Below are 24,139 nucleotides of genomic sequence, written 5' to 3'. Positions count from 1 at the left end.
CCTACAGCCAGCTCAGTGTCCCTGGGTTAGAGGTACAGATTTCCTACATGCTAAATACGCGTTGGTCTGAGGCTATTAAAGCAAGTACTGAATGAAAATCTTCTGTCTACAGGTCTCGTCAAAGCAGAGGACAAGGCGAAAGCTCATCGAGCTAAGAAGCTGGAGGGGAACACCAACACAGAGGAGCTGAAAAAGAAACCTCCAGGAGCTGGTGTGAAGAAGGAAATGGCTGTGCATCTACCAGCAGGTGAGGCTGGCAGAGGCAAAGCACAGGCAGCAGCTCTGTGTGCAGCTTAGCTGCTTACCCTCTGCTCTGCTCCAAGCATGCACAGTCCCCACCTTCACCCGCAGATAGTGGTCCCCACACCACTCCTGGCCCAGCAGGCTGTTTGCTGGGTGAGTTTTCTAGCAGGTTTGCAAGGAGAAGCAGCACAAAATCAGAAGTAGGAGCATGCAGCTCCTGCCCTTTTGAGGTGTAGCACAGATGGGGGAACAGCCGCTGCTCCTAACTAAAATATTGGTGCAGCCACAACGGATATCCTGAAAGGGGTGCCTTACCTTTGTGTCACTGCCAGGACAGATTGCTGCAAGTGTTGGGAGTTGATAGCCAAATCCTGGTCCCACCTGGCTTCACTGTGACCACAATTTGGGTCGGCATCTGGGATGATGGCACTTTTCTAACATCATCTCCATGAATGACACCAATGCCTAACTCTGGGCATGATTATGTCTTCCCCAAGCCTCTGAGGTGCAGCCTACACCCTAGCGCAGGTTGCTGACTTTCCCTGGGAGCTCTGACAGCAGGAGGAACGCAGGATGTGCAAGATAAACACAGCTGCAACGCCTTGCACTGCTTTCAAATTCAAATAAAAGACTCTCTGATCTCACAGCCATGCAAAAGCTTCCAAATAAACAGACTTGGTGGATTTTATTCAGACTGGGCTTTCCTTGCTGGAAGCCCAGCACTGTTCTGCTGAGAACGCAGCGTGAACTCTGGACCTGGGAGCAGGTTTTGGCCCCACGTATCTCTTAGTTCGGGTGTTTTTAAAGCCTGTCACAGCCATTCAAATAAACAGATGCCTGGAAGCTAGCACTCCCCTAGCTGCCTGGGTGTCTGCCGGGAAGAGGATTGCCAGGGAAGCTTTCCAGGCACACGTCTGGGTAGAGCTGAGATGCTCACCTTTGTTTCACTCCCACTAATTGTTTCATTTGGCAAGGGGTGGTTATTCCATGCAGGGCAAGATGTGGTGGCCGAGAGCATCATCACGTTTTAACTCCCAGTGTGTAGGATACCAGCAAGGTTGGAAAGATGAACCTCCTTTTCCCCATGAAATGCCAGCAGGTCAGGTAACTCCACATAAAGTGGCCCAGTGACCCAGTTGCTCAGGCAGCTGCAGGAGCTGTGGGGCAGGAAGAGCTGCAAGTGCCTGCATGGTTTGTGTCCAGTTTTGGCTTGGCCCATGCCTGGGAGAGTATTTCTCTGTTTTTTTAACATCAGGAACTTTCCCTGCTTCAGTGCTTTTCAACGTAGCAAATCAAGGCTTATGACGGGGCTGTCCTCTGCCAAGCAGCCTAGGCATGTTGTGGTCTCTGTGGCTGGGCATAACTCCTCTCTCCTCTCCCTCACCAGCAAACCCTGAGGACCAGTGGCAGCGGGAGATCAGCGAGAAGGGAGAAGTCGCCTGTCCAACCTGCAGCGTTATAACCAGGAAAACTATTGTGGGGCTCAAAAAGCACATGGATGTCTGCCAGAAAGTAAGGACTTGCTTTATTCAATCGCGCATATGTGGATATTGGAGGGGAATGGATGTGTCCCTGTGCTATTCATAAATGCGTATTGGTGCTCCTAAAACCAGTTCTGGGCTGTGTTTGATAGAACACTTGCTAGTCATCTTCAGAGAGCTGGCTGCCTTGCATCGATTCAGAGGGATTTGGACACCTAATTCTCAGCAATTCTGAATCCCTTTGTGGTCTGGGCCCCTTGCCCTAGGGTCTCCAGCAGAGTCGGGTATTTCTAGTAGCTAAATGAATAGTTTTAAAGCTGGAGAGATTGTTGGGGTTGTCTCTAATCTGGCCTCCTCTGGAGTCCTGGCTGTGGGATTTCACTGTGTGCCATGCCTTGCATCAGGCCAGATAAATTGTGGTTGAATGAGAGCATGTCTCGGGGAGACACTGAGCTTGGATCTGCTCAGGCAGCCTGTCAAGACACAGGAGTTCAGTAATGGTGCAGTGAAAAATTGTCTCTCTGCCGCACTGCCATCCATCAGAGCACAGGATTACGTCTTCATCCGTCACCTGGCGCGGTGCAGAGCCATCGCCACAGAAAGCCAACGTGGGATCGATGCCTCCCGCTTTGAAAATATGTGTCTCGGCTTTGATTCCACATTCATTTTCTATAAATGCCTCCTCAGCCTTTGCCTCGCTATTTATACAGCAGTGGGACGCTACTCTCCCTTTCAAACCCTGTACTACATCGATGCTGGGCAGCATCCTGCCTCCTCTGAAGCCCTCCTGGCTTCAGTGGAGTGGGGATCTTGGCCATCACTGCTCATATCTACTGCGCTTTAGAGCATCTCCCAAGCCAGGCAGTCTCCACGTCGGCTGCACGGCCAGCTGGCCTGCTGAGCATGACTCTGCCAGAGCAGTCAGGCCTGTCTTTGCCGCTATAAATAGGCTAGTGAGTGTTCAGCCAAGGAATCGGGGATCCAGCCTAAGAAGCAGGTGTTTTGTCACCCTTCCCCGGGAGACACGGTCCTTGCTGGGGCTGGCTGTGCTGCTCTGGGAGCTAGGGTGCTTTGTGGAATCCCTGCCAGAGCAGCCTGTGGCCCAGGGAGGACAGTCCGTGAGCTCTGTGTGTGTGACCACAGGTCCAGCTCTCAGCATTTCATCTCTGAGATGAAACTATGGCACGTCCTTAGCGAGGCCCGGCTGCTACAGGCACGTGGTAACCCCATCAGAAGTGACCCTGGAGTGCAGGTGCCCTCTCAGCTTGCTCTCTGCTTTAATGATTGAAGTATTTCTTAGCTGGACAATGGGAAAAGAATGTGCAGGCTCCCGAAACTCTAACAAAACAACAGAAATCGGTTTCTCCATTCCTTGCTTGTCACTAAGCAGTCTGCCCTGTTTCCTTTGGGTTTGGAAAGGAAATAAAGGATGGGGACAGTTGCAACATGCTGGGGCCTGAAAGAGACGAGGGCAGGTATATCCTTCCAGCATCCCAGGTGGGAGGGCTTGTTAGAATATGGACATGGCATGTTCTTCAGTGTTGACAGGAGGAGTAAACCCCAAATTGGCTGGCATTGACATCTGATGAGTCAAGGAGTTTTCAGCATCCACCTTGTTAGGCTCAAACACTTGGGTCTGGAACAAGGTTAACCAATGGGAGCACAGGTATAAGTGAGTCATTCCCAGCTGGCTGCAGTGAGTTTATTCTTCATTTCCCCAGAGCTCCAGGATGAGGAGGGTTTTGCAGCTCTATCTTCGTTCCCTCTCCAGCTTCTAGTCCAGGCTTGATTGAAGGGGAAGTGGTGAAGGTGGGGCATCAGCCAAGCAGGAGGAGCAGGAACAGCTGTGGCTGTCCAGGCACTGGCTCCCCGTCAAGACATCCTGTCTCTAGGTGCCCAGAGCGTTCACCTCCTGAGTCAATAAATTCTGGTACCTGCCCCAGCAAAAGTCATGATCTGCTTACTTACTTTGCAAGTTCCCCCTGTACATTGGTGTGTGCATTTAATGCATCTCCCCAGTCACTCAGGAGGCCAAGTCGGGTCAAACAGCAGAGCAGCATGAGGCGGGAAGTATTCTGCTGTGATCGTGTCCAGCAGTGTCTTAATTTCAAACAGCCCAGGCACCCAGAAAGTGTATTGTACGCCAGCATCTGTGGTAGTTAATAGGGCTGCAGAGCATAGTCTGCTAACATATTGGTAGATGAAAGCGTCTTCTCTTTCCTAACCCTTTAACAGGAAGACTAAGACACCAGGTCCAGATGTTTCCAGCCAGTGGGGCTTTAAATCTACATCCAAAATGGAACGTTTTCCAAAAACTGGGGCATGTGGGTTTGATAACAGTATCCAGGACAACAGAGAGAAAACTCTGAGCTGCAGACTGGGATTGGGATGGGGGACAGGGATGCTGCATTGCCTGCTGGGTCCCACCGCTGGGTACTGCTGCAGCAACAGCTACCCATGGGACTTATTGACAAGCAGCAGCAGCCCTTGGAAAAATGAATGGTGGACTGTGGCCTCCACGGTGACTTGCCTTTAATTTCTTCAGCTGCAGGATGCCTTGAAGTGTCAGCACTGCAAAAAGCAGTTCAAGTCCAAAGCTGGGCTGAATTACCACACCATGGCTGAACACGTCAGCAAGGTAAGAGAGCTGGCCTGCTCTCATCTCGCACCTCATTTCTCGATGCAGATGACGAAGCAATCGGCAGTCTGCTTTCCTTTGTCTTTGTAAAGGAGGGATTCACAACACACCACCATCTTTGCAGTATTTCACATGCTGTTCAGTCCAGACGGTGGCCTTCCCCGTTCCCTGCCGAGCAAAGCCATTCCTTCCCAGGCAGCTAGTTAAGCTCACATTGATCCTGGGGAGTAGGGCAGAGGGCTGGAAAAATAAAACAGGATTTCAAATACCAGAACAGGGGAAGATTCGGTGAGTACGGTGAGGTGGATTTTGAGTGGCAAAGCTCTGCCTCCAAAACTTCCCGCAAATCCGGGACTGATGGGTTCTGCCTTGCATGAATTTCAAAATCCAGTCTTTAGCTCTCCATGATGCATGTGAGAAGTAGCCACAAAATTTATCATGAATAAAATCTGGCAGGCACCCATTTAGATGCTCTTCTTAAAAATCTGGTCATGTACATCTCTGAGATACCAGGGCAAGGCATAACCGCATTTCTACATGTCCCGTGCTTACCAGTTGTGACTTGTGTTTTACCTGTGCATTAATCTCCTGCTCTTCAGTCTGGCTGGTGAATCATCTGTGCAGGAACTGCTCCTGGGTTTCTCAGCTGGCCCTTGGGGTGCAAACTCAGGAAAGGCATGAGCAGATCTGGCACCTAATGGTGAAGGCGTTGGCATGTAGTAAAACAGTGGGAGATCCAGCTCTTCTAATGAGAGGTTCCCCCCAGCCAAGGGCGGCTCCTGCGAGGCAGAGGTTTACCACTCACTCCTGGCACAGAGGACATGAGTAAATGGTTGACTCTGTTGCTTCTGTTACTTCCTTATTTCCAGCCTGTTCCTGTGGAAACCACTGGACTTGGTGAACAGGAGGAGCGGGAAAGGCTGAGGAAAGTGCTAAAGCAGATGGGAAAACTGAAATGCCCCAATGAGGTACGAGAACGATTCCTGTTTCTCGTTCTGTGAAAAGGTGGAAGGAGTGAGTCCTGGTGCAGAGGGGGACGTGTACTCTCCAGGCATCCCTTGGCATGCACTCGACTTTTCCACCTTAGCTCAGCTATCCCGGTCCCTGTCCCGCTGGCTCCGTGCGCTCCAGCAATGGGCCGTCCCGGCAGGAGGGTGGGCGTAGGGCAGGTTGAGGAGCACTGAAGGGCAGATTCTGCCTCCTGAACTCGGGAAGGGGCACAACCGGCATTGTCCTGGGCGCAGCATAAAACTAAACCAAACCGCAGCAAAAAACGGTCGTAAGCTGGTGGCAGACAAGTCACGAACAGGTAACGGGGGCGTGTGGCAGAGGTTTGTCCCCACGGATGCTTTACTCTCCGCGCAGGCAGTGCCTCCCCAATGCCTTTCCCTCCCGCTGCCCTCTGTACGTCTGTCCGGGGAGCTCTGTCGGTGTGTCGGGGCAGGTAGTGCCAGAAGCAGCCCCCGTCCCTCCGTGGCACTGTTGTGCCTGTGCATGGCTCTTCGGGGGAGAGGGGCCGGCTGGCAATCCCCCATCGCTTGGAGGGGATGGGTTGGTGGAGCTGCTCTGCAGAGGGGGCTCCTTGGGACATGTTCCTCCCTGGAGCAACGGCACCCCGACCGTTTAGGACATGGGCATGTGAAGCCCCAGCCCTCCTTAACCCTCCCCTTCTCCACATCTCCGTAGGGCTGCGTAGCCAACTTCTCCAGCCTGATGGGCTACCAGTACCACCAGAAGCGGTGTGGGAAGCAGCTTGCCGAGGCCGACAAGCCTGTCTTCAGCTGTCCACACTGCGGCAAGAAGTACAAATCCAAGGCCGGCCACGACTACCATGTGCGGTCAGAACACACGGCCTCGGTGAGCCCCCTGGACGCCTCCGCAGCCCGAGGAGCGGGGCCATCCCCCCCTGGGGGTGACTGCAGAGCTACAGAGCCTGTGGGCAGGACAGAGCCGGGCAGGGCCGGGCCGGGCAAGGCAGGTGCAGACATCGGACCGATGTTGTTTTCTCCCTTGCATCACCACGCGCGTGTGTTGGACCATGCGGTGTTGGGGGGGAACGGGCTACAGCCCCCTCTGTCCCTCCAGAAAAGCAGGATGCTGCGTTTATGGGAGCGGAGCGGTCAGCAGCATTCCCCTTCCCTGATGCCCACGGGGCTGCGCTCCAGCCCACCCTGTATCCATGCTCTGCAGGGAAAAAAAAAACCCAGAGCTCAGGCCGCTCCCTCTGCAGCAAGTGCCGGCTGCTTGCCAGTGCTGGGGTGGCAGGATCTGTCCCTGGGGAGCATCCTTTTCTGTTCTGTTGATCCCTACTGACAGTGCATCTGACGCTAATAAGTCCCTAACTCTAATAAATGGAGACGTTTATACACGTGGGAGCGCGAAAGGATGGCATCAGTCTAATGCACGGCTGGCTGCTGGGCTGAGGGAGGCGGGGGTGCTCCCGTTGTTCCCGTGCTCGGGTGCAGAGTCACACTGGTGTCTCTGCAGCCCCCGCATGCACACAGCAGGTCTGCAAACACACAGCCCAAACCCCAGCATCCCCGTCCCGGGGCCGGAGAGCTCACTGCTTCACCCCCTGTCATGCCCTTCCTGACTCTGGCTCTGTTGCAGCCTCCGGAGGAGCCAGAGGTGAAGCAGGAGCCCGGCCCCATAGAAGATTTTGAAAGGACCCCAAGCGGCCGCATCCGTCGGACGTCAGCCCAAGTAGCTGTCTTCCACCTTCAGGAGATAGCGGAGGACGAACTCGCCAAGGATTGGACCAAGCGGAGGATGAAGGACGACCTGGTGCCTGAAACGAAGCGGGTGAGAAGCCTTTATTTCTCCTTTTTTTGCATTAGCTGTACACTGAGATCCTGGGATGCTAGCATGGCCCCGGCTGGCTGAGGGCTCACATGTCTCATTTTCTGTGCCTTAAATCAATTAGCTGTGATGGCAAATTTATTGCTAAAGAGTCTACACAGCACGGGCTGAGCCCCAGTGGTCTGGAGGCTCCATACAAGCCTGGCAGCAGGCAGCTTTGCCCTTTCCACTTCCAGGACCCAAATCTAAATGGAGCAAAAGGTGGTGCTTTGTGGGCGGTGGATAGATCAGAGTCCAGCCCAGAGGATGTTGTGGAGGGAGGTCAGTTCTGGTCCGTGCTCAGCAATGAAGTAGGGGCTGGCAGCCAAGAGGAGCACATGAAGAGAGCAGAGGCTGCATCTGAAATGATCTCCCTTGCACTGTTAGAGAGCAAAGATGCCTCGGGCAGAATTTCCTCCCTTCCATGTCTCTTCCTTAATTTCTGGGAGATGCTTCCCCAGAGGTAAAGGGCCTGCAACATCGCTGGAGCAGTGCTCCTGCAAGTGGAGGAAGCCAGAGCATGGAGGCAGGGCTGAGCCCTGCAGTCTCCAGCAGCGATGCGTGCATGGCCTGGTGCTGCAGGATCTGCATGGCGAAAGTTGGTGCCCTGGCAGTCTTGAGCTTCATGGAGGCATTGGAGTAACATGTGAAATCAAACGTCCCTCCTGGCTATGGGAGGAGGTGATTCCTGGGAATGTCCCAAAGCTGAAATTCCCTCCAGGAACGCTCCTGGACCATGAAAGGAATGAAGCAGCAGTAAATCATAAACCTTTTCAGTGTAAAAGGGAAAAAAGAGAGGGAGTCGGAGTCTTTTAATCCTGTGGTTGATACTTTTTGGGCAGTGCCAGGACTCAACGCAGAGCCATCCTGCAAGCCTCTGCACAAGTGGCAGCCTGTTGCCTGAGCAAGTAACTCTGCAGTTAGGCACCACGTCTTTTCCTTGCTCTGAACAGTTGGGCGTTTCTTGTCCAGTGCTCCAAAATTCACCCTGGGTAGGATATTGGGCACGTTGCAAAGGTGGGAGTGAGAAGCAGAGGGCAGCAGGTTAAAGCTTTGCCTCAGCTGAAGAGCGTGGTGGTGCCTCTGCCCTGAGGATGCAGAACAGCCCCAGCCTGCCTCAAGCCAGGAAAACAGCCCAAGTCCCAGAGCCAGCCTGGAGAAGCGATGCAGCTCACCCCAGGAAAATGAGTGGCACAGGAGCAGAACTTCAGCTGAAATGCCTTCCCCCTGCCACAGCCTGTCCCGTGCTGTCCTGGCACGTGTGTGTCCTCGGCTGAAGTGCCACCGTTGTCCTGCAGAGACCTGGAGGAGCTCAGCCAGACTCAGCTCCCAGTCTGCATGTGGTGGGCAGGTGAAAAACCAGCACAGAAACAAACCAGCATCTTCTTTACCCGCCTTGGCATCCTGGCGAGGCAGCTGGTGCAGAACGGGATCCGGCCACAGTGCTGCCATCCGCCTTTGAGCAGAGCTGGGGGTTTTAGGGCCAGAACAGGTTACAAACTTTCTATTTCCCTATGCTTGGTGGTGGTGGTGGTGGTTTCCAGATGGCTTCAGCTGCAATGCATTTATAACATAAAAAAATCAAGCGCAAAGTAGCTGTTTCATTTCAAATACTGTGGGAGGAGAGGTGTGGTGCTCTCTTCCCCCCTCCAGCCTCAGCACTTGCATTCCTCTCTTTCCTCCTTGAATTGCTCCCCTTACTCTTGACTTTGGGTATTTTCTGTTTGAATTGAGGGAGCAGCCAGGACTCCCAGGCCTGGACAAGGGGCCCATGTGCAAGCTGACATACAAAGGCATTGTAAAGGTCTTGGCTGCTGGCATAATTGCTCTGTAAAATGCTGTTTGTGGTGGTGGGTTTTTTTATCAGACATTTCTTGTGTTCAGAGTCCAATTGTTTAAGTTTAATTGAGCCCCATCGCGGCGCTAAAAAACAAAGAGAATTGCTGTGGGGTTGGCAGAAGCAGGTTTGCATTGAAGATGAGCAAGGGGGGAGTTGGACCAGCTCCCAGGTGGCAAAACAAGGCTGTTGGCCTGGAGGATCGGGACCTCGGGCCCTGCATGGGCTGCTCTCCCCAGCTGTGCTGGCTGTGTGTCGCACAGATGGATTTCAGAGGAGGTCAGTGCAGTGGGCAAATACGTATGTAGCTGTGAGTGTGCCTGCGGGTACATCTTGCAGTGACTGTCACGTTCCCTTGACAACACTCTAAAATATTATCTGTTGAGTCTATGACATTTTTCTTGACAAGCGATGCTGGAAGGAAGTGGGAGGCAGGTTCTGCCCGGAGAGGCTGGTGGGAGCTTGCTGACTTCAGCACACTTTGTGCTGCTCTGCCGAGCAGCATCTTGCATCGCTCAGGACTGGTCTACGTTTACAAGTTGCTTCAGTTCAGGGTGTGGAAAAAAACCTCCCAGCTGCGAGCAACTCAAATACACCAGCAAGCACCCAGTTTGACCCTGTTACAGCCCCCAAAATAGCCCTTCCTTCAGAACTGGCTTCAGCCTTGCTGGCAGGACAGCTTTGTGGCAGGTCCAGCTCCAGGCAGCGTGGGAGGCTCGGAGAAGTGGGCAGCATCCCCACGTCCCCATGCCACTGCCCAACGAGCACGCGTGGTGGCCGTCCCTCAAAGGGAGCTGACAACCCAGAGCCACCGGAGCGGCAGAAAGACAAACGCCAGTTAATCGTGACCAGGACAGTAGGACAAATGGTTCCCAGAAGAGCTGCCACGCCATCGCTTCTTCCCACGGGCCGTATCCAGCCAGTGGGAGTATGCTGCAGGGCCCGCAGGCCCCTGCGCTGACTTGGACCTGGAGAGAGGTGGGATGTTAGGGATCGGCAGCAGATTTCAACTGCTCCTGCACCATCTCAGCAAGACCTGGGCATTTCCAGGGTCCTGGAGGAATGGACGCTTCCCAGCTCCAGTCTGTAACCAGTGATGCACCCACGCTTGCTTCAGCACAGGACCCACTCCATCCCCGAGCTCTCCAGTTGTCTGCCACAGTCCCAGCAGTCAACGTTGATTTCAAGGGAGCTGATGGAGAAAGCCACCCCTTCTCTCCATCCCTTTTCCAGGCAGCAAAGCTTTTCCGCAGGGGAAGGCAAGCAGCTCCTTAGCAAGCCGATGGGATATGGGGGTTTGCAGACTCCCGGCAGGCACGGCCCCGCTGCAGCCCCTGCACCGTGGCCTGCCCTCGTGGCCATGTGGCAACTGGTCCCGGCCAGGGAGAGGGATGTTGGGTTTGGATCCCGTTGGTGGCCCGCGGTGGGATGCGTTTGCCTTTCCCTGGGAGAATGGATTCTTTCGCACCAAAGCAATGGCATTAGAATAAACGATTGCTGCTTGATCCCAGGCCCTGCGCTGCCTTCATTCTGCACTAACCAAATCCAGCATTTCTAAATATACACTGGAGTCTTATTTTCTCGCTCCGATCTTTATTTGCCTCTGGATAAGCTGAAACAGATGGGGTGTTTCACAACGGCCGCTTGCTGGGGATGTCAGATGGGGAAGGGCACACCCCTGCTGCTTTTCTGGGAAAAATCCCTTTTCCAGAAGCTCCATGAAGATGATGCTGCTCCTCCGACCCTCCTCTGGCCTTTGCTGGGGCCATCGCCTGCCTGTGAGCAGTCTTGGGGCTGCCGCAGAAGGAGCAAGAGGCCAGCAGGTTCCCAGCTTGGTGGCACGGGCAGGCGGTGGTGGGCTCTGGGATCTGGCGGGGAATGATGCCCTTACCCGTTTTGGAGGCTGGACTGAGAGAAACAGCCTCCTCGAGCAGAGGGAAGAGACATCTAAGAGGCGAGAGGGGAGAAAACATGGTGGAAATCCCACAGTTGCATGGTGTGGTGCTTTCCCTGTAGAACTCGAGGTGGGCTTGCTTGTTTCAAGGTGCTTTGTGCCAGAGGTGGTGGTGGGCTTCTGCAGCCCAGGCAGCCGCCATGCCACACAGGGGGATGCAGAGCTCTTCTATAGAGTGCAAGAGCATCCCGTTCGGCTTCCCATGGCTCGGAGTCTGGGTGTTGCTGCAGGGCTGGGGGCAGCCATGGAGGCTGCACATCCCTGTGGATGGGGGTGCTGGGGGTCCAGAGTGAAGGGCTGCTGTAGGCCAGTCATAAAGCTAAAGGGGAAAAGTCATTCTCCAGGCTTGAGTTTTTAAGAAAACCCCATCCTGGAACCAGGATAAATTCCAGAGCACAAGAGCCTGGCTCGGGTTTGTCCCCCAAAACAATGGCCTTGCAATCCGGGTGGGAGCCAGGCTGAGCCCTGCAGACTCATGTCACTGGTGGGCCAAACCGGATCCCACCTCCGGCTGCGGACCCAGAGCTTGGCGGGGCCGAGTCCTTCCTTCCTCCCCTTGCTCAGCAGCGCCGGCGTGATGTGACCCAGCCACCCAGAGCTGTGTATGGGACCCGGCTGCCGGCCAGCACCCCTGGGTGTGTTTTGGCTTCGCCTCCCGGATGGCATCAGCCGTGGTTTCTGCGGGGCAATGGGATAGCCGTGCCTCACGCTGGGGACCTCAGTAAGGCTTCCAGGGGAGCTCGTTGGCCAGGGCCGAGGCAGCCTGCATGGTTCTCATTTACTGCGATATATTTTGGGGAAGGGGAGAGCTGTCTAGGGAGCAGAGAGGATTGAAATATGAAAGTTTAATTAAATAAAACCGTCAGTCAAAGAAAACAAGCCTTCCCACCCCAGCATCCTTCGACTGTTCAGAAGAGATGGGCTGCGGCCAAATCCAGTTGTAGTTGTTTAATGATTTGGCCATGAAGATTTTCACTTACAGGCTGTTTGAGGAAAATAAATGGAAAAAAAAAAAAAAATATTCCATGCTTGGGGCTCCCTCTTAATAGAGACATAAAGATGACTTTGACATTCCCAGAACCGCAGCGCCCCAGGAAGACATGGGATTTGCATGTTATTGTGCAGGGCTGTTGGAGGAGAGTGGGGAGGGATTTTTCTCTGGAGTGGGAAGCTGGAGCAGCAGAGTCCGCATCTCTGAACATCCCCCCTCATCTCCTCCCTGGGGACGCGTGGAGGGAGAGGTTGTTGCTGGGGCTGTGTGTGGTTACCGTTAATGTTTGCTCATTCATGGGATTGATTGGTTTTTAATTAAGGAGGCTGTTTGGCATCCCAACTCTCAGTATCAATGACAAAAAGGGACTCCTGTGTTCTTCCCCGGAGGTGGCATTGCCTTCCCCGGGCAGGGGACCCAGCAGTTGGTAGATGCACCATCCCAGAGCTTCAAAGAGTTCTGCTGGCATCTCCCCCAGCCGCGAAGCACAACAGAATAGCAGCATGCTGGGGCTCGGGGGATTTTTCCACATCCGTCCTTACCAGCGTTCATAGCGTTTTGCAAGACCCTTTGCCCCTGCCCCTCGCACGGAGCCCAGCTCTCCCCTTCTCTTCCGCGCGTGCCCTGCCACGTGCCGAGGTGGGGGCTGTGGGGACTTGTGGATCGCTTAAATTTGAGTGGAAACGAGCGGTTGGAGCCTGAGCCCTCCACATCCCGAGGCATCCACATTCCAAGCCCTCGGTATGAGCTCCCCTTTGCAGGGAGGTTTGGGGGCAGCCTGTTCTGGGGAGCTGGGCAAAGGCAAATTCACAGCTTTATCAGCACGTTCAGGGAAAATCACAGCTGGAAAAGAAATCCAGCCAGCTGCTCCCTGCCATGTCAGAACCGTGAGCCTTGGGTCCTAAAGGCACATTTCAAAAACAGAGCCTGGGTTTGCACCTCTCTGTGAGCACTATTTGGCTATGCATCCTCCCCGGCCAGCGCGGATGCATTGATGCAGCCGTGTCCCACACTTGGAGATGCCCACAGAGAGCGGCACATGCTCGGGTACCCGCGCCTGTACGGTGCCACGTGCGAGCTCACCCAGCCTCGCTCCGACTCAGGGCAAGTTTGGGGCTTGGGACCCAAGCAACGTCGATCGGTCCTAGCAGAGCTGGCTGGGTTGGGATGGGAGTTGTGGTCGTGCAGCAGGCAGGCAGGCAGCTCAGATTGCAGGCAGAGCAGCCCCGTGTCCCCTGCGGACCTTGGCACCATGGCAGGCAGAGACCAGCCCCGCAGGTAGGGCCAGGCGCGGCGGGTCCAGAGGCACGGAGATGCCGCAGCTGCGTTTGCTTGTGCTGAACATGCAGAAATGGAGTTGGGAAGGCCGGCCTGCTATGCTAAACCTCAAAGTCGCTAATAAAGCGGTAATTAAAAGCACTTGGAAAGAGCAGGCCTGCCAGAAGGAGAGGCAGAGACACAAGAGCCTTTCATTGTTTAACGGGTTGTGCCCATTCATCGGTGGAAGGCAGCCATGGAGGCTCTTGGCGTCCGTCCCCTCTGCCCGGCGTGCAGGGTTGTTTATTCTCCTGGTTATGAAACGTGGCAGAAGGGCCGCGCCAACATGATGCGCCGAAAACACCAGGTCCGGGCCTGGGTCCGCAACGGGGCACAGACCCGGGAACGGGAGCAGGAGCCTCTCCTCTCCGTTTTGCCAGCACCGCGTGGAGGTGGCTGCAGTGCCAGGGGCTCCAGCCCTGCTCCTCGCCCACAGCCACCCCCCAGCCTGGCTGCTGCCTTGCTGATGGCACCGCAGCGGGCAGAGCCACCCCACCGCTGTGCGGTGCCGGCGGGTGGGAGATGACATCTTTGGGGGAAGCCTCCCCGCTAGTTTTCAGCTCCGATTCACTTCTCCCGGTGGGGGGAAAGACCCATGTGAAGAGCGAGGACTCCACCAAGGACCGGACTGGTGTGTGCCGCTCTGCTAATCGTCTTCTATTGTTTGCAGCTCAATTACACCCGACCAGGGCTTCCAAAGCTCAATCCGAGGCTGCTGGAAAACTGGAAGAACGAAGTGAAGGAGAAGGGCCGCATCAACTGTCCCAACAACGTAAGGAACGTCTCTGTTCTTCTCCGGGCTGGCTGGTCTCAGTCTGCAGGAGGAAGGGGAGAGTTTTGGGGGCAGAAACCCACCAAAGCCAGGTTCTTTTTGGGCCCGAGACGAAGCTAGCAGTGATGTTCAGACCCTCATTTCACCCCTCTCCCTGGGGTTGCTGCCATGCCTGGTTGAAGCATGTCCAATCTTTGGGACCCTCCTGGTGTGCTCGAACCACCGGGCTTGGGGACCGGACCACCCTCTCCCCAGGTGCCCTTGAGCTGACAGTTCAAAATTGCCCAATTCGGGCTCTGGAGCTGCCTTTGGGAAGCTCCCGAGGTCCGGACGGGGCAAAGGCTGCGCGCTTTGTGCTCGAGAGCCTTTTTATGCAGAGAACCTGCTTTTCCCAGAGCAAAGCTGGAGCTGGTTTTAAGCCATTCTTTTTAAACCCCTGTGACAGGCAAAGACCTCGGGGACATGGTGCGTGTGCTTCATCTTGCTGTAAAATGCAGCCTTGGCCTGAGCTGGCAGGGAGGTGAACTCCACCCTCGTGCTGGGCCGTTGATTTATCATCTGAAACAAAGCCTTGCTAATGGGAGTTTTGAACGAGGCTGTTACCACAAGGCCGGGGGGAGACACGCTGGCTAATTAATGTCATACACAGGCACTTTGAAAAGACGTTGCTCAGAAACTGGTCATGCTGCTGCCCGGGTGATTTCTCTTCTCCGTTAAGTGTCTGCTGTGGCTCCAAGAACTCCTGTAGCCCAGCAGGACCTCCCGACTGCTCACAAATGTACGTTTTCCATGGAGACATTTAGGGGAGACATTTTTCAGCCCGTTGCAGAGGGATGTGGCCACATGACTCCCATTAGCACTAATAGGAAACGTGTGACCAGAGCCTTCCGCGTCTCGCAGAGCATTAACCTCACGCTGCTTAGCCTGGACCGGTGGCCTTGCTGGCACAGCGGACTCCTGGCCCCGGCACAGATGAAGGCATGGAGATGAGGGGGGATTGTGGCAAACCCTGCTTTGTTTCTTCCCACAGTGCTGTGAAGCCATTTACTCCAGCGTCTCGGGGCTGAAAGCTCACCTGGCCAACTGCAATAAGGTAGGTCCCTCCTTTTACAGCCTCGGCTCAGAGGTGGGGTTGGGTTTTGGTTTTCTCTCCCCCCTGGCTTGTTTGGAAGCAACAGGCCAAGGGACGACGGCACAGGTTAAAGGATCGTGGCTGCTGGGAGGCCTGGCCGAGCAATGCCCCTGCCCATTGAATTGTCACTGCTCAGCCCGTTGTCACACCATCCTGGTCCGGCTGCTCACTCTCAGCACCGTCCTCCTGGGCAGGATCAAACCCACAGGCACGGGCAGATGAAGGCAGAGAGGCTCGAGCTGAGCAGATAATGATGGAGGGGATTTAGCTACCACCCCAGCCTTGGAGGAGAGGTCTTGCAACGCAAATGTCTCACCCAAGAGCCCAGACCTCTAACACACCAAGTGCCTCAGAGTCGGAGCAGCGGGAGCAAGCCTGCCTGCCTCGCATCCTCCCTCCTCGGCGTCCCCGTCCTGCAGCCTGTGCCCAGCTTGGTTCCTGCAGCCCCTGAGTTGTTCATGAGCCCTCGGCTACCCAGCGTGGCCAGCATCTCACATGCAGCCATGCATCAACCACAGCAGCTCAGAGCCAGGGAGCTACGTTTTGGAAGCTGAACATTTCCCAAGGCAGGTGGGAATTGGGAGTCTTTCTCCATTGATTTGGGCAGCCCTGCAGCCCCTCTGGAAGCCCAGCAGCTTCCCCAGCTGGAGGGACACTGGTGAGGTGCCTCCTGGGGATGGAGCTGAGGCTGGAAGAGGCGGCCGGTCTGTGCAAAGACCAGTGCCCTCTCGCTCGATAGAGCAGCAACGCTGCCGGCTGCAGTGAGCTCCGGTGGCCTGCAGCTGCTACAGGGGAGGGATGGGGAGCTCAGCGTAGGTCCCTCAAATTGGAACTGAGTAAGAGCTGGTAAAGCTTTATACCCTGAAACATTTCCAGCTGCAGCTTCCATTGAATGGAGCTTCCAGGAGGCAGCTCCAATACATACCCCGTGGTTATTAAAAACACAAACTCCGCGCTCCTCCAACACTAGCTGGAACATCAACCCTTAATGAGGTCATTTAGAAAATGGGCTGCAGAGATCGGGCAGAAGAAGCCGTATTTATACAGGATGAAAGTGCAAACACAGGAGACTAGGACAGTTCCTTTGCTAGGCTGCAGCAAACGGTCTCTGGGAGAAAATGGAGCCATTTTCTGTCTGGTTCCATGCACAGAAAGCAGCCAGGTGTTTGCACGAGCATTTTCTTTAACCGCAGAGCTGCACCCTCCAGGTCTGGTGAGTCCGGCGTAGCCAGGGCTGGGTGTTGGGGGTCAGCACTGGGAGAGTTTGCTGCTTTGTGTCCCCCACACGCTGCCATCAGCAGGACTCTCGCCCTTACAGAGGATTTAGTTTTGCAATGGATACATGTGCCACCAAATCTGGAGTAAATCGCAGCCCTTCCTGAGCTGGCCTGTGATTTCTGCTGTAAAATCCTGCAGAATTGGTTGAAGTACATCAAGGCTTACCAAGAGAGGAGGTTGCTCCCAGGCAACACCCCATCCTCAGTCGGGACTGATGCACCAAGGTGATTTTTGCATGAGTAATTCTGAAGCCAGCCTGCAGCGAGCCAGGCCTACCCGTGTCCTGCCTGCCTCCGAAATGAAAGACCTGTCTAACTCCAGATTTACAGCACAGAGTCAGCTATGGAGAAATTCCCAGGGAGCATATATATCGCCTGGAGGGGCCCATCCATAAACCCCTCGTCAATAGAGAGCACATTATCTCCCCTGTGCCGTGAACTACGGCTGAGCCAGGAGATCAGTCATCCCCACAAGGGCTCTAATGACAGAAATCCAGCAGTCGCTGTGTCTCTTTGACAGCATAAAAGGAAAATTAGGTGAGTCTGTTGGACATAAATTAGATGTCGGTTCAGTCCCAGGAGATCACAAATCTGCTGACAGTGAGGAAATGGGGCGGTTGGCCCCATCAGCCTCCTGCACACCCGGGGACACACACGGCATCAGTGCTAACAACCGGTGTTGGGGATGCACAGGCAGCAAAATCTGTCACTCGCTGCTGTCCAAGTATCTAGGACCCGGCACTTTGAGGCCTGGCACCGATGCCACGACAGCCGCTACCACCAGCGCTGCAGCGGCACAACCGGCGCGGGCTGAAATTGAGAGCAGAAGATGCGGTTGTGAGCTCCCAGACCGAGGGCTGGCCAAGATCTGGTGGTTTAGAAATGAGCATTTATTTTCTGTTGCTTCGAGGTTCAAACATCAACCTCCCTTCACGGGGTAGGGGGAGCAGGGCCGGGGGGGGAGCCACCCTTCCAGGGCATTTTTGGCTCTGCTTGGGGCTGCAGGAGGATGCTCTGTCTTGCAGGGGGACCATTCAGTGGGCAAGTACCGCTGCCTCCTGTGCCAGAAGGAGTTCAGCTCTGAGAGCGGAGTCAAGTACCACATCATCAAGGCTCATTCGGAGGTAAGGAAATGGCTGGGGCTGGTCCGGGCTGGTCCCTGCTCCAACACGCCCATCCTCGGGCTGCCCCGCTCCATCCATCCGTGTCTGCCAAGAGCGGAGCACAGCAGCTCGCAGCAGCATCAGCAGTGCTGTGACATTCTGGGGGGGACCTCCCTGTCCCCCTTTGGGTCCCCGACACCCCCAGGCTGGTTGCAGCTGCTCAGCGCCGGCCAGCTTGTCCTCGGGGAAGTGATGCCAGCGGGACGTGGGGTGGTCCAGGCTGGGGCAGGCAAGGCATGGGCTGTGCGTGCCGGTGCCAGTGCCTGGCCCCAGGATGGTCACTAACCACCGTGTCACCCTGCGGACACAGAACTGGTTCCGAACCTCCGCAGAGGCCAGCCGGAAAAAGAAAAGCAGGGAACAGCTTTCTTCCAGCAAAGAGGAGAAAAAGAAAAGCACAAGCGGGAAGAAAAGGGGGAGGAAACCCAAGGAGAGGCCTCCCGAAATGTCCCCGAAGGGCAGAGAGAGCGTGGCAGCAAAGACTAATCACAAGAAAACCCTCGAGCACTGGGAAGGCTCCAGAGGCAGCCCCGACGGGGACGAGCGTGTCCCCAAGCCCCCGAGCCAGCGGAAGGGGGGAGCCAGTAAGATGCCCGAGAAATGAGCAGCTCAGAGACTCGTCTCCGAGGATTTGTTTACAGCCCAGGGTAACAGGGTGGGGGTCTCTCCCGGTTTTCTGTCCCCCTCATCCCACCTCCCCCCCCACCCTCCACTCACCCCCTTTTTACAAAAAAAAAAAAAAAGGAAAAAAAAAAGAGACAGAAAATACCAATTAACCACTTTAAACAAGTCACGGACCTTGTTTCACACTGGAAAACAAAGAGGATCAAGGAAGCTGGACCGTTCTCCACCCCCTGCCCATGTACATACCCCCCTGCCCGACGGGAACCTGCTGCCTTCCCCCTCCTCCCATGACTTCCCTTTTTACTCCCTGCACCAAACTGGTGACGCTTGAGCGAAAGAAAAGTGCAATAGCAGCAGGGTCCCCTTGGACAGGGTCTCTCTGCGGCTGTGTGCCGGGGCAGGGGGCTGCCCGTGGTGGTGCTGCCTGCTGCCTGCCCGTCCGGGCAGCCTCCGATGGGCTCCAGCCTCCCGGTGCAGGCAGCGCCTGCATCCCTGCTCCCAGGACGATGTTTCCAAAGATGTTTGACCCATGCAAGTGGCCGGGCAGGGGCAAAGGGACAGCAGGGTCTGGCAGTGGATACTGGGGGGTCCTGGTCACTCTCACCCCGCAGCCTCGGGCCGAGAGTGGATGTGTTTTGGCAGGGACCGGCTCAGTGCAGGGGTTTGACTCGGCAGCGCGAGGCACAGGCAGAGGAACGAGCCGGGAGCGTGGCGGGGGTCCAGCAGAGCATCATCCCAAGACGGCAGGGCTGGCTGTGGCGGCGAGATGGGGTGCGGGAGGTGTGAGCACCCCTGGAAGTCAATGGGAGAGGGGGTTGCTGGAGGACTGGTCAGGTTGAAGGGTTTAACCGAAAGTTGCGGGAATGCTGCGAGCACCGTGGAGCATCACGGTAAGACCACGGAGGGGGTGCGATGGGGGGGAGCTGCGCCCCGGTGCTCAGATTGTCTTTGCAAGCGTAGCCGGACTCGGAGTGCTGCGGCGGCAATGGCAATGCCGCGACGGCAGCGCCGGCGTCAGGGTGAGCCGGCAGCCGTCGAGCTGCCTGACCGGCGTGGGGGGGGGGGGTCCAGCTAGAGGAAAAGGTGATTCAGTGTCCCCATCATGCCCCATCCCAAAGGTACCGATCGCCCAGGAAGGAGGAATGGGATTTTGGTCACCCAGCTGCAGCCGTGGGAGGTGTGTAACGGGGACAGGGGGGCAGCATCAAGTGACAATCACGGGTCCTGCTTTTGGGCATGTTGCACTCGCCTTGTCCCTCCGGGCTGGGACCCACTGTGGGGTGAATCTCGGCTCCCCCGAGATGCATCCAAGCCCCCGACCATCTTCCTCGGGGACAGGGAGTCCCCGCACGGCACGCTGTCCCTTGCTGGTTCTCTTTCCCTGGGCTTTTCTTTGCGTCCGTACTAATATCGTCGTAACACCTCGCTCCGGCCTGGAGGGAACCATCCCCGGACCGGGATGTGTCTGTCTCCAGACAAAAACCAGGCTACCTCGGTCCTTGGGAAACGGGCACGTTTTCTCTCGGTAACAGAACAGAAAACCTTAATTTGATTTTTTTCCCCTGTGCAGAGCCGGGAAGGTGGCGTCGGGGGGAGGAGAGCTTCTGCTTTTACTTTTATCAATTAAAACCTCAACCCTCCGTTTCCTTCGCTGCTCTTCACCGCCCACTGGAGGCTCAGTATGGTTTCCCTGCTCCGAGGAGCCGCTCAGTAATAATTAACGTCCTTCTCCACTGGCAGGTTATTACAGCCACGGAGGGAGGGAGGGGATGGTAGTGTCTGAAGCCAGGGCAGCTTCTCGGGGGAGCCAGTGCTCCTGCTCCGACCGCGGCTCCCGGCAGCTGGATGCCACCATCTGCATCTCCTGGCACGCTCAGCCGCAAACTGGGCACGTGCCTGCGGGCGAGGGAACCCGCCTGAGCGCTGCTGGTTGTGCCGGCCTTCGAAGCAATTAGCGGAAAAGCTTAATTAGTCACTGCGGCTCAGCCTGTTTGCCGCTTGCTCTTCATCCGATCTTTGTTTTGATGGTGTGACCGGTACAAATCCTGCCTCCCTGGGGAAGGGAGGAGAGCTTCAGGAGCCATAGGGCCCACGCTCTCAGAGCCGTCTCGGTCTCTGTCACAACGGGGACGTGGGGACACTGTCCTGGGTGACGTTTTGCTGTGCTGAGCCTGACGGACGGCGGCGGCTGTCCGCAGAGCCCCGTGCTCGCTCGCCGAAGCAATAACCACTGGAAGGGATGGCGAGGAGGGACCCCAGCACCCGAGGAAGGTGCTCAGGCGGTGCTCGGGGGGCACGCCGTGGATGTTGGGGGGGGGGGTAGGCAGCAGCAGGGGCCCCGGCACAGAGTTTGGCACTGAAATCTCCGCAAAGGGGCAGAGGGAGCCACTGGATCCCAAAATCTTGTCCCACCATGGGGCAAAGCCCCCGGCAAAGCTTCGTGCCCTGGCCTGGGGAGGGGGGACCCAGGTGGCCCAGGCTGCTGGTTTGGATGTTCACCTTATAATCCCCACCGCCTCCCCTTGGGCATAGCACAGGGCTCGATTCTCATTAACATGTAATTAATTGGCTTCTCATTGATTAAATTAACAGACAGTACTGTGGTCTGTGCTGAGGGTGAGGCCCGGTGCAGGAGCTCGGCTGGGAGCTGCTCAGGGCAGGGGAAGGGCTGGCTTGGGGGGGTCGTTGTGGGCTCCCGCTCGAAACCCATCCCGCTGCTTCGGTAACGAGAGTGTCTGCAAACGAGCGTCCTGGGAGGAGCAAGGGGCAGGAGCATGGACAGCCGCAGTGGCCTCGCAGGGGTGACACCGTCCCGGAGGGGACCCCAGGGACGGTCCGGGGGGTCTCGGGGCAGGCGATGGGCTCAGGGCAGTGGGGACGGTGGTCCCGGTGCTGGGGCTGTCCCCTGTCACCCTCAGAGCTGGGAGATGCTCCTCACAGCCCCCTGCGAAAGCAGCGCCTTGGTCAAATGGAAATTTTTATGAGCAAGTCAAATCTTCAGGGTTTTTTTTTTCCCCTTAAAAGGTGTTTTTCCCCCAGTAGTCATGACTCAAGAGGAATATGTTCTCCCACCGCCGCCTTCTCCATGAGACATCCTTTAGTCTCTTGCTTGTCCAGGGAAGGCTCCGGAGCGATACAGGGAATACCGGCAGCTGCCTGCTCCGCGGCACGAGAGCTGGCAGGGAGGAGCCGCGGTGGCACCGAAGGAGCCCGGCGGGTTGTGCCCGGCGGGTCGTGCCCATTGGGGTGCTCCCAGCCAGGCAGCAGCCGAAGGGAGAAACTCACCTTAATCCGGAGGGGTAGGTGGCAGCTGCGGGGTGAGACGGGGGACGAGCACGTCCTCTCCCCTTCCGTCCCCTCACCCGCGGGGGTTTGGAGACCCTCGGGTCCGGCAGCGCGGGACCCCCCCCCCCGGGCCTGGCACCCCCCTGCCCTCTGTGCACCGGCCAGGGGCCTGAGCCACAGGGTCGTCCCCTGCGGCAGCGGGGAATAACCTACAGTTAATGTAAAGCCCCGCAAAGGGGAGAGGGGTGCTGGGGAGCGGCGGCACGGTGGTACCCCCGCGGTCCTGACCCGCTGCCCGGGGTGCTCGGGGGGTCGTTCACGGTAAGTAAATGGGAGCGCGGGGGCTCAGGGCGCGGTGGGGGCTGCGTGGCGGCTCCTCCGGCTGCATCCCCGAGTGGCACCAGCCTCTGCAGCACCCTGAGGACCCCGACACCGTGGCCCCATGGCTCCCGCGCTTCCACTGCTGCAGAGACCCACCATCCTGTCGCCCACATCCACGAGGAAAGGGCTAGACCTCCGCGGGGTCGGGGACGGGGGGGCTGCGACCCCCCCAGGAAAACCCCGCGGAGCCGTCCTCGAAAGCTTCAATTGCGGGGGGCTGCCGCGGGCGGGGAACCCTCGGCACCGACATGGCGCACCGGCGAGTTCGGCTGTGCCACGCTGGCACAGCCACCCGCCCCGGAGCAAGGAGCGAGGGTCCGAGTCCAGCCACGGTGGAGCTGCCCTGGCCCGGAGCATCGCTCACACCTGTGAACATTGGGAGCGTTTTGTTCTTTTCTTTCTCTCCTCGTGACACCCATCCCACGGCATATCCGAATGTTTCTCGTCGATGCCAGTTATTAGTGCATAAGTGTATTTTGGGGAAAAAAAGAAAATGGAAAAAAAAAAAAAAGAATTTTCAATTTATCACTTGTAACCATATATATAAATATATAAATATATATATTAAAAAGTGTTTATTTGCAAAAAATAAAATTGTTTTAACAGTAAACTATCTTATAATAAACTCCCGATTTGTGACGATCTGTTCTTTTGTTAATCATTGACAAATCCTCAGTTGGAGAGTACTGTAACAGCAGCTCTTAACAGCCGCGCCGCCGAGCACCGCGGAGGGGTAACTCGATGTACTGTATGTATTAAAAACAGCTGTATCGAATAAATGTTTATTGATTTTTTATTATTACTATTATCATCGTTATTTTGCAGTTCAGCGGGAGGGTTTGACACAGGATCGGCCGGGTTTGTCCTTCCTCCGTGGACGGCTGGTGGTGGCAGAGGAAAACTCCCGGGACGACCCGGCTTCGTGCCGGGGATGGAGCGCGTGGTCTTCATCCCAGCAGTGCCCCCAAAACCGGGGCAGGGTGGCCGGGGCGAGGACCGGTGATGCTTCCCACGCCGGCGCTGGGCACAGCCAGCAATCCCCAGTGCCAGGAGGATCCCCGCTGCCCACAGCCCAATGCCCGGCTGCCCCCACTCCTACGGCAAAAACCCCCCTCCCAAAGCTGCCCCCAATCCGCCTGTCCTCCCGTTAGCAGCACCCAGCGTCTCCCAGCCCCAAGGGCCGCATCCAGCATGGGACCTCTCGTCCCCGGGGAGCTCTGCGGGACCCGGGGCACCCCCCGGCCACCCCAGCGTGGGAATACATCCTCTTCCGCTTCCTAATGTCTTTTTTGGCACCGAACCCAAATAAGCGCCAGATTTAGGCCGATCTCCTCGTTGCTGACCGTTAACCCTGCCTTTCCCGACGGACAGTCTCGGCTCCCCGAGGGTGTGACGGGGACCGCGGGGAGCAGCACTTGCCCCGGCATCCCCCCAAACATGTGGCACCACAAACCTCAGCCCCGGGGGACCCCGGGTGTGAGAAGGGAGCACGATGCCAAGTAAAACCAGGTCCCCCCCCAGTGCCCCATGGGGCCGGGGTCCTCCCAGTGCCCAGGGACCGTTCCAGAGTGCGGGGACACCCAAATCCCTGCTGCTCCTGGCTCTGCTGGCAGCTGCGGGGTGGCGGTGGGGGTGCTGTGTGTTGCACCCCTCAGCTGCTTGGGCATGGGTGTTCCTGCTCAGCTGCCCCACAGCACCCACCCATGCCCACAGCACCACTCGGAGCCCCACAGCACCCACCTGCACCCCACAGCGCCCACACCACCTACCTGCACCCCACAGCACCACCCAGGCCCAAAGCACCCACCCGTGCCCACACCACCCACCTGCACCCCACAGCACCCACCTGTGCCCTAAGCACCCACCTGCACCCCACAGCACCCCCCCATGCCCACACCACCCACCTGCACTCCCTAGTACCCACCTATGCCCAAAGCACCCACCCGTGCCCACACCACCCACCTGCATCCCACAGTACCGACCCAGGCCCAAAGCACCCACCCGTGCCCACACCACCCACCTGCATCCCACAGCACCCACCCGTGCCCACACCACCCACCTGCATTCCATAGCACCCACCTGTGCCATAAGCACCCACCCCTGCCCACACCATTCACCTGCACCCACAGCACCCACCTATGCCCAAAGCACCCCCCCGTGCCCACACCACCCACCTGCACCCCACAGCACCCACCCGTGCCCTAAG

At 56.8% G+C, this 24,139-nt stretch overlaps 1 protein-coding gene and 1 long non-coding RNA gene across 4 annotated transcripts in view; one reads left to right on the top strand and one right to left on the bottom strand.

Annotated features, from left to right (window-relative positions):
- The window catches only part of ZNF512B (zinc finger protein 512B), a 36,494-nt gene extending 13,762 nt beyond the window's left edge, over positions 1-22,732 (top strand). For 2 of the 3 annotated variants that reach the window (XM_052784976.1, XM_052784965.1), the window contains exons 8-17: positions 113-247; positions 1,631-1,755; positions 4,270-4,362; positions 5,232-5,330; positions 6,049-6,336; positions 6,973-7,164; positions 13,970-14,071; positions 15,102-15,164; positions 17,506-17,604; positions 17,954-22,732. In XM_052784976.1, coding sequence (XP_052640936.1) covers positions 113-247; positions 1,631-1,755; positions 4,270-4,362; positions 5,232-5,330; positions 6,049-6,336; positions 6,973-7,164; positions 13,970-14,071; positions 15,102-15,164; positions 17,506-17,604; positions 17,954-18,247 — 1,490 coding nt within the window. In that variant the 3' untranslated portion in view covers positions 18,248-22,732. The remainder of the gene's footprint in view (positions 1-112; positions 248-1,630; positions 1,756-4,269; positions 4,363-5,231; positions 5,331-6,048; positions 6,337-6,972; positions 7,165-13,969; positions 14,072-15,101; positions 15,165-17,505; positions 17,605-17,953) is intronic. The other variant, XM_052784986.1, reaches the window with a different exon arrangement.
- Positions 22,704-23,805, bottom strand: LOC128140761 (uncharacterized). The gene is made up of 2 exons (XR_008234814.1): positions 23,760-23,805; positions 22,704-23,673 (listed from the first exon to the last, which is right to left on the bottom strand). It is a non-coding gene; the product is annotated as an uncharacterized LOC128140761 (long non-coding RNA).
- Positions 23,806-24,139: the final 334 nt, after the last annotated feature.

The sequence above is a fragment of the Harpia harpyja genome, chromosome 1 (assembly GCF_026419915.1).
Source record: "Harpia harpyja isolate bHarHar1 chromosome 1, bHarHar1 primary haplotype, whole genome shotgun sequence".
Taxonomy (NCBI): domain Eukaryota; kingdom Metazoa; phylum Chordata; class Aves; order Accipitriformes; family Accipitridae; genus Harpia; species Harpia harpyja.
The sequence above is the reverse complement of the archived record's forward strand: the minus strand, read 5'-3'. Positions and strand labels throughout refer to the sequence as shown.